The 13,065-nt window shown below is 38.7% G+C and overlaps 1 protein-coding gene across 4 annotated transcripts in view; it reads left to right on the top strand.

The window, feature by feature from the left end:
• The window catches only part of GLIS3 (GLIS family zinc finger 3), a 501,312-nt gene that overhangs the window by 20,459 nt on the left and 467,788 nt on the right, over nucleotides 1-13,065 (top strand). For all 4 annotated transcript variants that reach the window (XR_005195239.1, XM_037727311.1, XM_037727312.1 and 1 more), the window contains one exon: nucleotides 3,699-4,184. Coding sequence is in view for 2 of the 4 variants with exons in the window: in XM_037727311.1 (XP_037583239.1) it covers nucleotides 3,797-4,184 (388 nt within the window). In the remaining 2 variants the exon portion in view is untranslated. The remainder of the gene's footprint in view (nucleotides 1-3,698; nucleotides 4,185-13,065) is intronic.

The following is a 13,065-nucleotide window of genomic DNA, read 5'->3' as shown; positions in this document are numbered from 1 at the left end:
AAGGAAATGAAATGATGTATGAAAATTAATAATTAACTGGCTCATCTGATGAATTATGACTCTAGATGAGTCTATTAATGATATTTACTAAGAAAGGGCCTTTGGCTGTAAATAAGCATTATAGAAGTCGTGTTTTTGAAATTTTCTGGAATGGATGAGTTAACATTTCTTGTTGTTTATTTAATCTTTTAATCCATGACGAGCAGTGCCTGGAGCCTTGGGTAGAAGGTAGAGTTATGATTTTATATTTTGATTAAAGTCATGCTTTTTCAGAAAACTAGGGGAATTACTAAGTGGTTTTGTGCCTTAGTTTCTTTAGGGGTTAAGTAATTTCTTCTCTGGCCTGATTTACGGAAGTGTGTTCTAAGAGTTTGAAAGTGGTCAAAAGGAAAGATTTACTAACTTTCATGTTGGCTCATGTTAGCAGAATGAACATTTTTATTGTAGGAACCAATGTAGTATTAAAACTCTAACTATGTCACTGTGTCAGATCCAAAATGTCCTAAATCTCTACCTCTGGATACTCCTTGCTTTTGCTTTTGCTTGTTTCTTATTTCTTTTGTCTTTGTTATTGGTAGCCTAGGGTAGAGTAAGTAGTTGGATGGAAAACAGAGGAGAAAATGCTGACTAGAATAATGTGATTGGATTTTTAACTAGAAAGGTGCCCTTTCAGTGGACTCTTGCCAGTTAAGTTTTAGACACTGATTAGTTGTGGTTTTGCCTTTTTGGCAAAGTGTAAATGTAATGTTAAAATTTATTCTTCATGGTTATGGTTAGTATTGTGCATTGACACATTGCTGTTGGGTAAGCCTATCAGCTCGTACTTTGATGGGGGTAGTAGAGAATGCTATTATTTTTGTTTCTTTGTCTGCCCTCTAGATATAAATGCCGTAGGTGTAAAATCTACATATTTACTACTGATTATAGCAAATGGGTGTTCTTGATAGTCTTTCTTTTCTGAATTGCCTGACATAAGAGAATTTCAAGAGACCATAGTGAATAGATCCAAACTCCTCAACCTTTTATGAATGAAAAACTGTAAGTCCAGAGAAGTTATAAATGATTTGTCAGAAGTAGAACTCAGGTATCTTGACTTTCTGATTGCTATTTGACTCTGACTTTATGAGGGTCTTTCTTAAAAGTTACAATAGCAGTTTATCCCTTTTTTGTTACCAAGTGGACTTAGAATTATATCTTGATCATATGGCCTAGCTAAAAATATATAAAATTTTACCATATAAATAGATGAAATTTATTTTTACATTTTGATATCCAATGTTTGAGAAATCTGTGGCATCATTAATGTGAAAACTGGAATATTAGGCATATTTTCATGTTTAGTTTCTTTTATTTTTGTCTTGAGGCTGGTTTTGCCCAGCTCACATTGCCGTTGGCTTACTGGTTTTTTTCTTTATGGTATTAATCATGTTACTTTCTGGCTGTTGCTTTTTTAGTAATAAAATTTAAGTACATTTTGTTGTTGTTTTTACTTTCAACCTAAAACTATTGAAAACAGAAATGCAGTTTATAAAAAAATAAATAAAATAAATATTCAGTCTAAGACAGGCAAGTGTGAATGCCTGATAATTAAGTTCTCAGTGCTCTAATTATTTTTCCTTCTTGCAAACTCACCTTCTTAATGATCATGCTTAATGCTAAGTATCTCCTTATGTGTTTTTATCCAGATTTTTGACGAGAACTCCTGCTTGTATATGATCTTGCTGCCAAAAAAATGACTCCCTTATTTTTAAAAACCTGGAAATGGGCACAGTCTGCAAATCTGCAGACACTTGTCACTTGGACCATGGTCTCAGTGACTCATATTTCCAGTCATGTTGAACCATTCTTAATTTTCAAAAAATTGCCAATATTACATATTTCTTTTGCCTTTTTTTGGGAGTTGCTGCTGAATAAGTGCTTTCTTCTGTAAGATTCAGAGTGCTCAGAAAACACTATTTTATCAATGAGAGGAAAATAGATGGTCAATTTTATCTGGCATAGTACAGAGACATTAAATGACTATTGCTCATGATCTACCAATGAATGGATCAGCACACTGACTGATGACACACAAAAGTTCTCCTACGTAAATGTAACATAAAAAGCACTGGAATTTTTTCAATGTAAGAATTGAGGTTTTCTGGTCACTCCTGCTTTGTTCTCATGGGAGGAGAGGGTAGGAATGAGACCTGACTTAGGGGAATATGGTTGAATGTTTACCATAACGAGATGGCATGACAGTATTATGTCACAAACTGATGGAATTCTTAGTGAAAATAAACCATAGGTAAGAATGAAGAAAACATTCTAAATTTTATATTGTTAATTACTTTTGAATTTCCTCAACATAGGCACACACAGCAAACTTTGCAGAAGGCATAGTTCACTATGAGTTAAAATGAGATATTTTTGATGTTATAAAAATGAAAAGAAAAATAAACTTTTCACAAAAGATTTTTTCTCCTTGATAGCCTTCTCTTGATTATTTATGGAGTCATTTATTTGGAAGTTAAGTTGAAAAATGTTTGTTCAACACTTTGTGTGGATCACACAGAAAAAAGTAGGAATCATCCACTTGAGGATATCTGGTCATTCCTGGTTTGTACTCAGTCCTGATTTCCTGTGTTTGTTCAGCTTTGGCTTGTTTCCATGCCTGTCATCTCTAAAAGACTGATGGTGACAGTGTCTATAATATATTTGGCATAGTGGCACAACCATGACACTTTGCCACCTCATTGCATACATTTTGGGGAGGTATATTGATCAAGGGAGGGAAGGGCCTTCCTTAGTGATTTACAACCCATCATGATCACATGGGTGTATCATGATGTCCTGCAATCATGTCAGTACTTCTCTTGGTTCTCATTCTGCTTCCTTAATGTTAGGAAGCTTTATGGAACTATGGTAGATTTACTGAAAGTCATGCATCATGTACATACTGGACCAGGTCACTTTTAGAAGGGACATTCTCTCCTTATGCTCCCTGAAAGGTGTTGTGCACAGCCCTTCTCTTTTCTAGGATTTTAGTAGAAGGTAACAATATTGTGGTGTTGATTCTTTTCCCACCCCTATAACTCAGGATCAGCATGGAACATAGACTCTAATGCTGCCATGAATATTTGAATATATAGATATATGAAAACCATATGGTATTCCCAGGCCTACGTGTTTATCCTTTTTGAATCTAGGGACTGTGAAGAGATAGTTCTTAAGGTGGAAATCAGAGATGGTTTAGTGTCCCCATAGCCTCATTTAGAAGCCATGTCTGCTTTGTGTTTGTTTACTGGAACTTTGAAGCATTGGTCTCACAGCTCATGTAGGTGGTGCTTTTGGGTTTCCCAATACCTGCTATAGCAAAAGTGAACTAGTATGGACAGATCCTCTAGGGAGCAAAATCAGTTTTGTTTTGCAAGCTGGCACCAGTAGATTGTTGTAGTTGCCAAGAGCACTGTATTGAGAAGGGCTCAGTGGCAAACAAAACAATGCAGTGATCCATAATCCATGTCCACCACGAATGCGGAAGGGGAGAGTGCCTGCCAATGAGCCATGTATTTGAGGACCCTATTCTACATAAAAGGCCATCTTGCTAAGAGTGCTTCTTTTCTTCCTGATATGAATGATACACAGGTTGAAAAACTCACTGTATCTTATTTTCATTTTTGCTTTTAAAAATGCCTGCATTTATTTTTTTTAAACAGGCTTATAACCCACATCATGGATAACTTATTGGACTTTGCCTGAAAGGAGTCATTAGTGACATTGGATATTTGACCATCTTGGCCACAGGTTTTTCAGAATGAACGGAAGATCATGCAGCATGAGTCTCCACCGGACATCGGGAACCCCACAGGGGACTGGGATGGTCAGTGGCCATCACATTCCTGCCATCCGAGCCCATTCCGGGACTCCTGGCCCCTCACCCTGTGGCAGCACATCGAGCCCCACTATGGGAAGCCTTGCTAACAACCTCAATCTCAAGATGCCCTCAGGAGGAGGGATGGCTCCTCAGAACAACATGGCTGAGAGCCCCATCCATCTGCCTGCCTTAAGCCCCAGGCGACAAATGCTCACCAATGGGAAGCCACGATTCCAGGTCACCCAGGCTGGAGGCATGTCAGGGTCACATACTTTAAAGCCAAAGCAGCAGGAGTTTGGAAGCCCTTTTCCTCCAGATCTTGGGAAAGGTAGGATTGTCTTTCTGGGATCTTTTAAAAATGGAAACAATTTTTTTCTCCCCCTTTCCATTTTCTGCCAGCAAATCCTATGGAAAAATACATGATTCAGCATCAGGGTCAAAGTTGATGGTCTCTTAATGATATATAGCTTGCTCAGTAAGGGAGTGGGTGTGGATGTGTTGAAGTAGAGGGGACCATAGGGGTCAATGCTGAGTATGAGACATCTCATGGCACTGTGAAACAGAGTAACAGTAAGAGAGAAAGATGAGAAATAGGGAGGCAGACTGGGTGGTGGTGGTGGAAGAGCAAGAGCCAGTTTAGCAAGATCCTACCTTCCAGATACATGTAGCTCTGTTCTGGCTCCCTGGGGGCTGAATTCTGCAGGCTGTGGACAAGAAGAGTGACTGGAACTGTCCTTATGCCAGTGCTAAAAGTATAGTGTAGAAGAAAGGTAGTGTTTGGAAGGAAAAGGATAAAAAAGGGAGAAATTTTAATAACCAATAAAATGAGGAATCACTATATATAAATGATAAGAAAAATTAAGATCAAAGCCTGTAATTTTTATCATACAGCTAGTAGCAAGAGGGAAGCACACTAGAAGGCAATAATGAAAAGATGTATTTGTGCTTGCGGAGAACTAGAAAACCTCATCAGTTTGAAGTACAGAAAGAATGTGCTTTTAATTCAATAGTGTTTGAACTACCATATATTTTAAATAATAATTGTTGGTGAATAGCAAATTATTTGAATGACACACTATTTCTAGAAACGGATGTTGAATTAATGAGGTTATATTGTAGATGACATATGTATTTGGAGAAAGAGTATGCACCCCATGTAAAATATAGTTTGCTGTATAAAATAGCACAATTATATATTCCTTAAGATATTTTTAGCATTCCGTCTTAAATGTTTATGTTAAAAATGCTTACACTACCAAATAGAATTACTAGCAACCTTCAGAATAGCCACTCATTCAGTTAATTAAGGTGAATAATGATTTCTATCAGGCAAGTAGCCAAAAAGTTGTTTGTTTTAGTGTCTGTATTTCTGTGTTTGGAGAAATTGGTATAAATGGGCAGGTTAAAAAAAAACAATAGCACTAAACATACACGTGCCTTTAAAGTTAATTAAGTAATTTTTTGAGACAGGGTGTCACTTTGTCACCCCGGCTGTAGTGCAGTGACACGATCTTGGCCTCACTGCAGCCTCTTCCTCCTGGTTCAAGTGATCCTCCTGCTTCAGTTCCCCAAGTAGCTGGGACCACAGGTGCCTGTCACCATGCCTGGCTTTTTTTTTTTTTTTTTTTTTCTGAGACAGGATTTCACTATGTTGCCCAGGCTGCTGGTCTTGAACTCCTGAGCTCAAGTGATCTGCCAGCCTTGACCTCCCAAAGTGCTAAGATTACAGGTGTAAGCAACCGTGCCCAGCCTTAATTAATTAATTAATTATTTATTTTTTCTTCTTCTTTTTTAGTGTAGATTAGTTTTGAGTCATTTTATTTCTTAGAGGTACGGATATTTAATGTAAGTATAGGAAAAAGTTTCCCTGGGGCTACATCCAAAATAGGTTTCTCATTATTGGGTTGCTGTGTTCATGGCGTGGCAAGCTAAGTTCCCTCATATTAAATTTAGGTGTTTAGATTTTCAGGGGCTGAGGCCCAGTAAAACCTTTCAGCTCATGCTTGACTAGTGAACTGCAGCTTGCTTTTATATGTACTTATGTTTGCAATCCTGACTGACAATAATAATGCTGATAATATTAATAACTTGCTTTTATTGTATCATAACTCAGCATATGTCAGGCACTGTGTTAAGTACTTTCTAATACATGGTCTCAGTTATTCCTCAAACAGCACTGAGTTGTATGTTATGGTTGATTTAACTGATAAGGGAACTAAGGTCTAGAAAGAATAAGTAACTTCAGAGGCACCAGTCAGTAAGGAGCTTGGGAATATTAACTTTGGTGGTGATCAGAAGTGGCTGTAATTAAAGCCATGTTTTTAAAAAAACTTCAGGTTCTTAAGGAATAGTGAATTCTCAGGGTCAATATACCTTGACATGCCTGTCAGAAGTAGTGCTGCTTCCTGATTCTCTTCCCTCTGGCTTTTTGTCTCCTTGCTCAGCTTCTTAGCTTACAGTGCCCTCCTAGATCTGCATGGTTGGGGCATACACAAGCGCAAATGAGGGGTGGAGGACAGCTGTATTATTATCACCTCTAGCTTTGGAGCTTATATACCTTTCGTGGTCTCAGTGGTGCGAGAAGTGGCTCAATGTATTGTTTCTTTCAGATTTTTAGTTGACAATTCCTAAACAAAGCCAATAATTGGTTGAGGACTGTGATCTAGGATTGTTTGAACTTTGATCATTTACTCTACAAATAATTATTGAGCATATATTATGGGTGAGCCACTGTTCTGGAGATGCAGTAGCCAATAAAGCATAGTCCTTTCCCTGAAGGAGTTGGAGAATTCATACACACAAGTGCTCAGTTAAAATACAGTACAGTAGGCCAGGTGCGTAATCCCAGCACTTTGGGAGGCTGAGGTGGGCAGATCATTTGAGGTCAGGAGTTGAAAACCAGCCTGGTCAAAATGGTGAAACCCTGCCTCTACTAAAAATACAAAAATGAGCCAGCTGTGGTGGTGGGTGCCTGTAATCCCAACTACTTAGTAGGCTGAGCAGGAGAGTTGCTTGAGTCCAGGAGGCAGAGGTTGCAGTGAGCACATATAGCACCATTGCATTCCAGCCTGGGCAACAGAGTGAGACTCCGTCAGACACACACACACAAATAATAAATAAATAAATACAGCACGGTAAGGACTATGGTAGGGTTACGCTCAGAATGATATGGCCACATTTCAGAAGGGTTCCTGGCCCATGCTATATAGGCAGGCAGTTGAAAGGTAAAGAGCTAGCCTTGCAGTCATGCAAAGTACGTGTGTGTGTGTGTGTGTGTGTGTGTGCGTGCACGCGCACGCTCGCGCGTGCATGTGCATACAGGGGGTTGTCTGGAACAACTTCTGGGAAGGAAGAAAAATGCACTCAAAACCTGGAGGGGAGAAATCCTGGTGCATTTCATGGACTTCCACCTGGTTCCGCATGGGTGGGGGTACAGAAAACTGTGGTAAGAGATGAAGCTGGAGAGGGATCAGCAGAAGCCAGAGGAAGGGCCATGAATGATATACCAAGGAGTTTGGATCTATTTTGAGGACACTGGTGGAACATGAGACTCTTGTGGGTTTATTAATTAGGGTTTTCCAATAAATAAACAAATAGGATACATATGTACATATGTATATTTGTGTGTGTGTGTGTGTGTGTGTGTGTGTGTGTGTGTATATATATATATATAAATAAATTTATTATAAGAAATTAGGCCTTGGGATTATGGAAAGTGGCAAGTTCTGGGATCTACAGGGAGAGTCAGTCAGCTGGAGACCCAGGAGAGCCAATGGTTTTGTTGGAGTCTGAGTCTGAAGGCCTGAGAACCAGGAGAACCCATGATGTAGTCTTTGTCTGAAGGCTGGCAGGCTCAAGACCCAGGAAGTGCTGATGTTTCAGTTTGAATTCAAAGGCAAGAAAAAAGCCAGTGTCCCAGTTGGAAGGCAATCAGGCAGGAAGGAATTTTCTCTTGTCGGGGCAAGGGTCAACCTTGTTCTATTCAGGACTTCAACTGATTGGCTGAGAACCACCTACATTAGGGAGGGCAATATACTTTACACAGTGTACTGATTGAATGTTAATCTCACCCAAAAACACCCTCATAGAAATGCCCAGAGTAGTGTTGGACCTAGTATTTGGGCACCTAGTGGCCCAGTCAGGTTGACACATAAATTTTAACCAAAACAGTATCATTGCTTGGGACAAAGTACAATTTACATGGTGGCTAAGAAAATGCATTTTCTACGCTTTGACAGTGATTATAGCAACTCTTAGGGATGCAGTAGAGCTGTGTACAGAGGACTTAAGTTCCCTAAGAATTGCTACACAGACAAGCATCTGACTTGAAGACTGGAGAATCTTTGATGGAAGCCTCATGAGAAGTATACATTCGATGTTAATGTTTATATTATTTAAAAACTGAGTTCTGCTCAACTGAAAACTCAAATAACAGTGGCTTTAACCTCATAGGTTCTGGTTTCCAAACACACGTTCCCAGTGTGTTAAAGTCACTGGAGTGCCACAGTGAACTCGGGGAGTCACAGGTCATTATAAATTTAGAAGGAAACAAGGATATGTGATATCCTTTGGACAGACACCAGGTAAACTACTAGGTTGAGGAGGTTGACAGTTTTAACAGTAAGTTGAACTGTTTCTTTTGGTGACATCATGTCTTTGAGAGGCTCCAATTTCAGTAATTGTGAGGTAAAAGCAGCGAGTACTTTTTACACCCATGTCCATGGAAACATTATTTATGATAGCTGAAAGGAAGAGGCAACTCACTGTGGTATATACGTACAGTGGAATATTATTCAGCCTGAAAAAGAAAGGAAGTTCTGACACATACTACAACATGGATGATCTGAGAAAATTATGCTAAATGAAATGCACCAGTCACAAAAGGACATGTATGATTCCTCTTGTATGAAGTTCCTGGAATGGTCAAACTCATAGAGTCAGAAAGAGTGGTGATCACTGGGAGTTGGGGGGAAGTTGGAATGAGGAATTAGTGTTTGATGGGTATGGAGTTGCAGTTGGTGAAGATGAAAATGCTTTGTAGGTGGGCAACAGTGATGGTTCCATGATAATGTGAAAGTACTTAATGCCACCGAACTGCACACTTACAAGTGATTAAGATGATCACTTTTATGCTGTATATATTTTACCACAATTTTAAAAAAGCAAATACTAAGTGAAAATCAATGTGGAAAGGGTGATGGTGTCCAATCTTATTCCAAAGTTTGAGAAACATTAGAGTACACAATTGACCACGTATCCCATTAGTATTTGTGGTTATTTAAGAATGAAATAAAAATACTATTTTTCTTTTAATTTACATGTATTATGTTTTCAAACAACTAATGAACTGTTAGTACATACATGTTATTGAGTTGTTTACACCTAACTACTTAATACATGCAACTGTAGGTATTTCTTTTGGCCTTAGGGGTACCTTGAAAAAATTACTGAAACACTGAGCATGCCATGAACTGAGAACATTTGGGAACTTCTGTTGTAGGACTTTATTTTTATCATACAGAGAAGGCTGGAATAGGTGCTTGCTGCTAGCGGTTGGCTACTCCACTGTCTCTGGTCCAAGATGGTAGAGCTTTCTGTAGTCTTCCTCTTGATTGCACGTCTGCCTCATTGCAGCTCCAGCTATCTAGTCTGCCTTCTGAGAAAAGTGAGGAGGAAGGGAGAGGGCAAATGGCAAAAGACAAAAAGGACAACTCCCAGATCTGTGCCTTTTTAAACAGCTTTCCCAGATGCTCTACCCTGCTATTCCCACTTAAATTAACCAATTATTACATACCTTCTTTCTTTATTCTTTGTCTTCTTTTCGTTTGTTTGTTTTGAGATTGAGTCTCGCTCTGTTGCCAGCCTGGAGTGCAGTGGTACGATCTTGGCTCACTGCAGCCTCTGCCTCCTGAGTTCAAGCGATTCTCCTGCCTCAGCCTTTGAGTAGCTGGGACTACAGGCGCGTGCCACCACACGCAGCTAATTTTTGTATTTTTAGTAGAGGCAGGGTTTCGCCATGTTGACCAGATGGTCTTGATCTGTTGACCTCATGACCCGCCTGCCTCATCCTCCCAAAGTGCTGGGATTACAGACATGAGCCACCGTGCCCTGCCAACGTATTTCTGAAATGCAATTCATTCTTTGATGCTGAATTTATCAGTTTTTAAAGTTTGATCTTATGTTGTTTTGTGTTGTATTATATGGTATTTAACTTTTTTTGCATTTTGCATCTTTTATCTCTCTCAAGTAAGGTGAACCACTTGAAAGTAAATTGTAGACATTGTGACCTTTCACCTCTAAATTCCTAAGCCAGTGTCTTTCATGTTATGTAACCAAAATATATTAATTATAACCAAGGAATTTAACTTTGAAACAGAGTACTATTTATATGTAGTTAAATTTTAAAATACAGTCAAGGCTGGGCACATGGCTCACATCTGTCGCCCCAGAACTTTGGGATGCCAAGGTGGGAAGATGGCTTGAGGTCAGGAGCTCAAGACCAGTCTGGGCAACAAAGTGAGACCCCTGTCTCTATAAAAATTAAAATAATTAGCTGGGTCTGTTGGCATGTGCCTGTAGACCCAGCTATGCGGGAAGCTGAGGTGGGCGGATCACTTGAGCCCAGGAGTTCGAGGCTGCAGTGAGCCATACTTGTGCCATTGCACTCAAGCCTGTATGACAGAGTGAGACCCTGCCTCAAACATAAATAATAAATAAATAAATAAAATGTAGTCCATATTTAAATTTTATATTATTTTATATTTAAGTATACTTATATTATTAGTATTATGGTATAAATTATATTTTCTTTCCCCATTATCATCCAAATGTCCTTTATAGCTGTTTTTTTTCTTTGGACTGGTATCTAATCAAAGATCATATATTACCTTTGGTTGTCACATCTCTTTAGCCTACTTCAACAGACATTTTTCATTGTCTGTTGTTCTCCCAGGGATAAACTTAAGTAAATGAATGATATAGGAAGATATGGATGATAAAGGAATGATATGGATAAATCAGTGTCAGTATTTTTAAATTTATGATGTGTCAGTGGAGAAAAGCAAGCAAGCTCTAATCTAAGCACTTGATTAAAACCAATTGAAGTAGCCAACCACAAACAGTACAAAATCAACATGAAACTTGATGTGTTATTTAAAGTACATTAATTTTTCGACCTCCCAGGTTCTCACAATACATTATCTTTCTTAAACCAGGTCTTTACAAGAGACACCAACCTTAAGTGACACAAAAGAGTTTTTTAATCCCAATTAATCTGATGTCCTTTGTTGATATTATTCTGTCTTTTTTTCTGACCAACAATAATGAATAACCCACAAACGCTAATGAATAACTAACTCCCTTTGTCTCCAAGGACAGCAGAGCCCAGCAAGAAATGTCAGAAGCCCTGAAGTAAAATAAAAACTCTTATAATGAAAATCTTCCCAATTATAAATTCCTCTGGGTACTACAAATGTAAAATTGTCTTAAATATTTAAATAGTTGTGTCAAATGTGCTTAAAGTGGGCATCATAAAACTGATTTCCCAGATGCTTTTAAAAATGCATTTCTACCAGTCTAATTACAGTGAATAACTGCTGGAGCAGGAAGTAGGGGAAATACAGTATAACTGGGATCCTTCACACAGAAATCCTAGCGAGGCTAGTAAGTTGACAACTGCACCCTGCCCTCCGTGCTCACTTAATGGTTCAGATAAATAGGAACACATTCATCTCCACTCATTAAAAATTTACATGTAGTAAGTGATCAATTTTTAAACTTTCTATTATCTTAGAAAGATAAAACTAAAAGTTACTCTTCTTTGTCGTAGACAGAACAAATAAAAATACACTGATGTTGGCCGGGCTCAGTGGCTCAAGCCTGTAATCCCAGCACTTTGGGAGGCCAAGGCAGGTGGATCATGAGGTCAAGAGATCGAAACCATCCTGGTCAACACGGTGAAACACAGTCTCTACTAAAAATACAAAACATTAGCTGGGCATAGTGGTGCGTGCCTGTAATCCCAGCTACTCAGGAAGCTGAGGCAGGAGAATTGCCTGAACCCAGGAGGCGGAGGTTGCGGTGAGCCGAGATCGCACCATTGCACTCCAGCCTGGGTAACANATATATATATATATATATATATAGTTCTGTTTTTTTTTCTTCTTCCAGTTCCTCTACCTTTTTTTGTGTTTCATGAAAAAAAATATGCTGATATTTTTAAAGAGTTCAGGTGAGTTGTCTTCTTCCACAGTCTGGTTTGTCTGATAATTTCTTCATGATTGGATTCAGGTCAAACATTTTTGACAAGAATATTGTGTAGGTGATTTGTGTGCCACCCATTGCATTATACCCAGAAGCACTGAATGCTGCTTCATCCTAGTATTTGTGATGCTGTATTTGATCACCTGGCTAAGGTGGTGTCACCAGATCTCTGCATTGTGAAGCACACTTTCTCTTTCAAAATGTATAAGTAATCTGGTACAAAAATCTTGTCCTCCAACAGTCTTTCATAGCATCCATTGATATTTGTCAGAATCAGTTTTTACATAGTTGATTGCGTAATGGTGATTTTCTGATTCTTTTATTCCTGCTATGTTTATTAACTGGTATTCTTCTGGAAAGAAGAGCGTCTCTTCCTTCCCTTTTTGTGAATCACTGTAGAATCACTCATGAGTTTTTAAAAATTACTCTGCTATAATTCATTACCATCATTATTCTTTCTGAGGCCCAAATTGTCCCAAATTTGACCAGTGGGAGCCCCTTGAAGTCAATTCTTGTCTTTATGACATGTTCCCATTAAGTACTTCCTTGCTTTCAGGCATAACAAGGTGTTCTACGTTCACTTGTACTTGTGTGCTCCAGACCTGGAATCATCCATTTTCCCAAGAAGCTCAAGTCCCTCTTAGTGGGGAATATTTGGAAAGCTGGCTAAAAGGGTGTCCTTTTGACTTTTTTTGTTCTTTTTGCTTCTGTTCTTTTTGCTTCTTTTTGAAGCATTGACTGCGAGATGTCATTGCTTCTAAGCTCTTTCCATGGACAGAGTTAGGAAATATATTAGAGAAAGATAGTGAGTTCCTATTAAAATACAACATTATTGAGTTCTTCCTCACGCTGTCTTATTGCACACTTGTCAGTGTTCTCAGCAACATCAGTGTATTTTTTTTTTTTTTTTTTTGGGGACGGAGTTTCGCTCTTGTTACCCAGGCTGG

This window comes from Cebus imitator, unplaced genomic scaffold (genome assembly GCF_001604975.1).
Source record: "Cebus imitator isolate Cc_AM_T3 unplaced genomic scaffold, Cebus_imitator-1.0 Scaffold227, whole genome shotgun sequence".
Lineage (NCBI taxonomy): Eukaryota > Metazoa > Chordata > Mammalia > Primates > Cebidae > Cebus > Cebus imitator.
The sequence above is the reverse complement of the archived record's forward strand: the minus strand, read 5'-3'. Positions and strand labels throughout refer to the sequence as shown.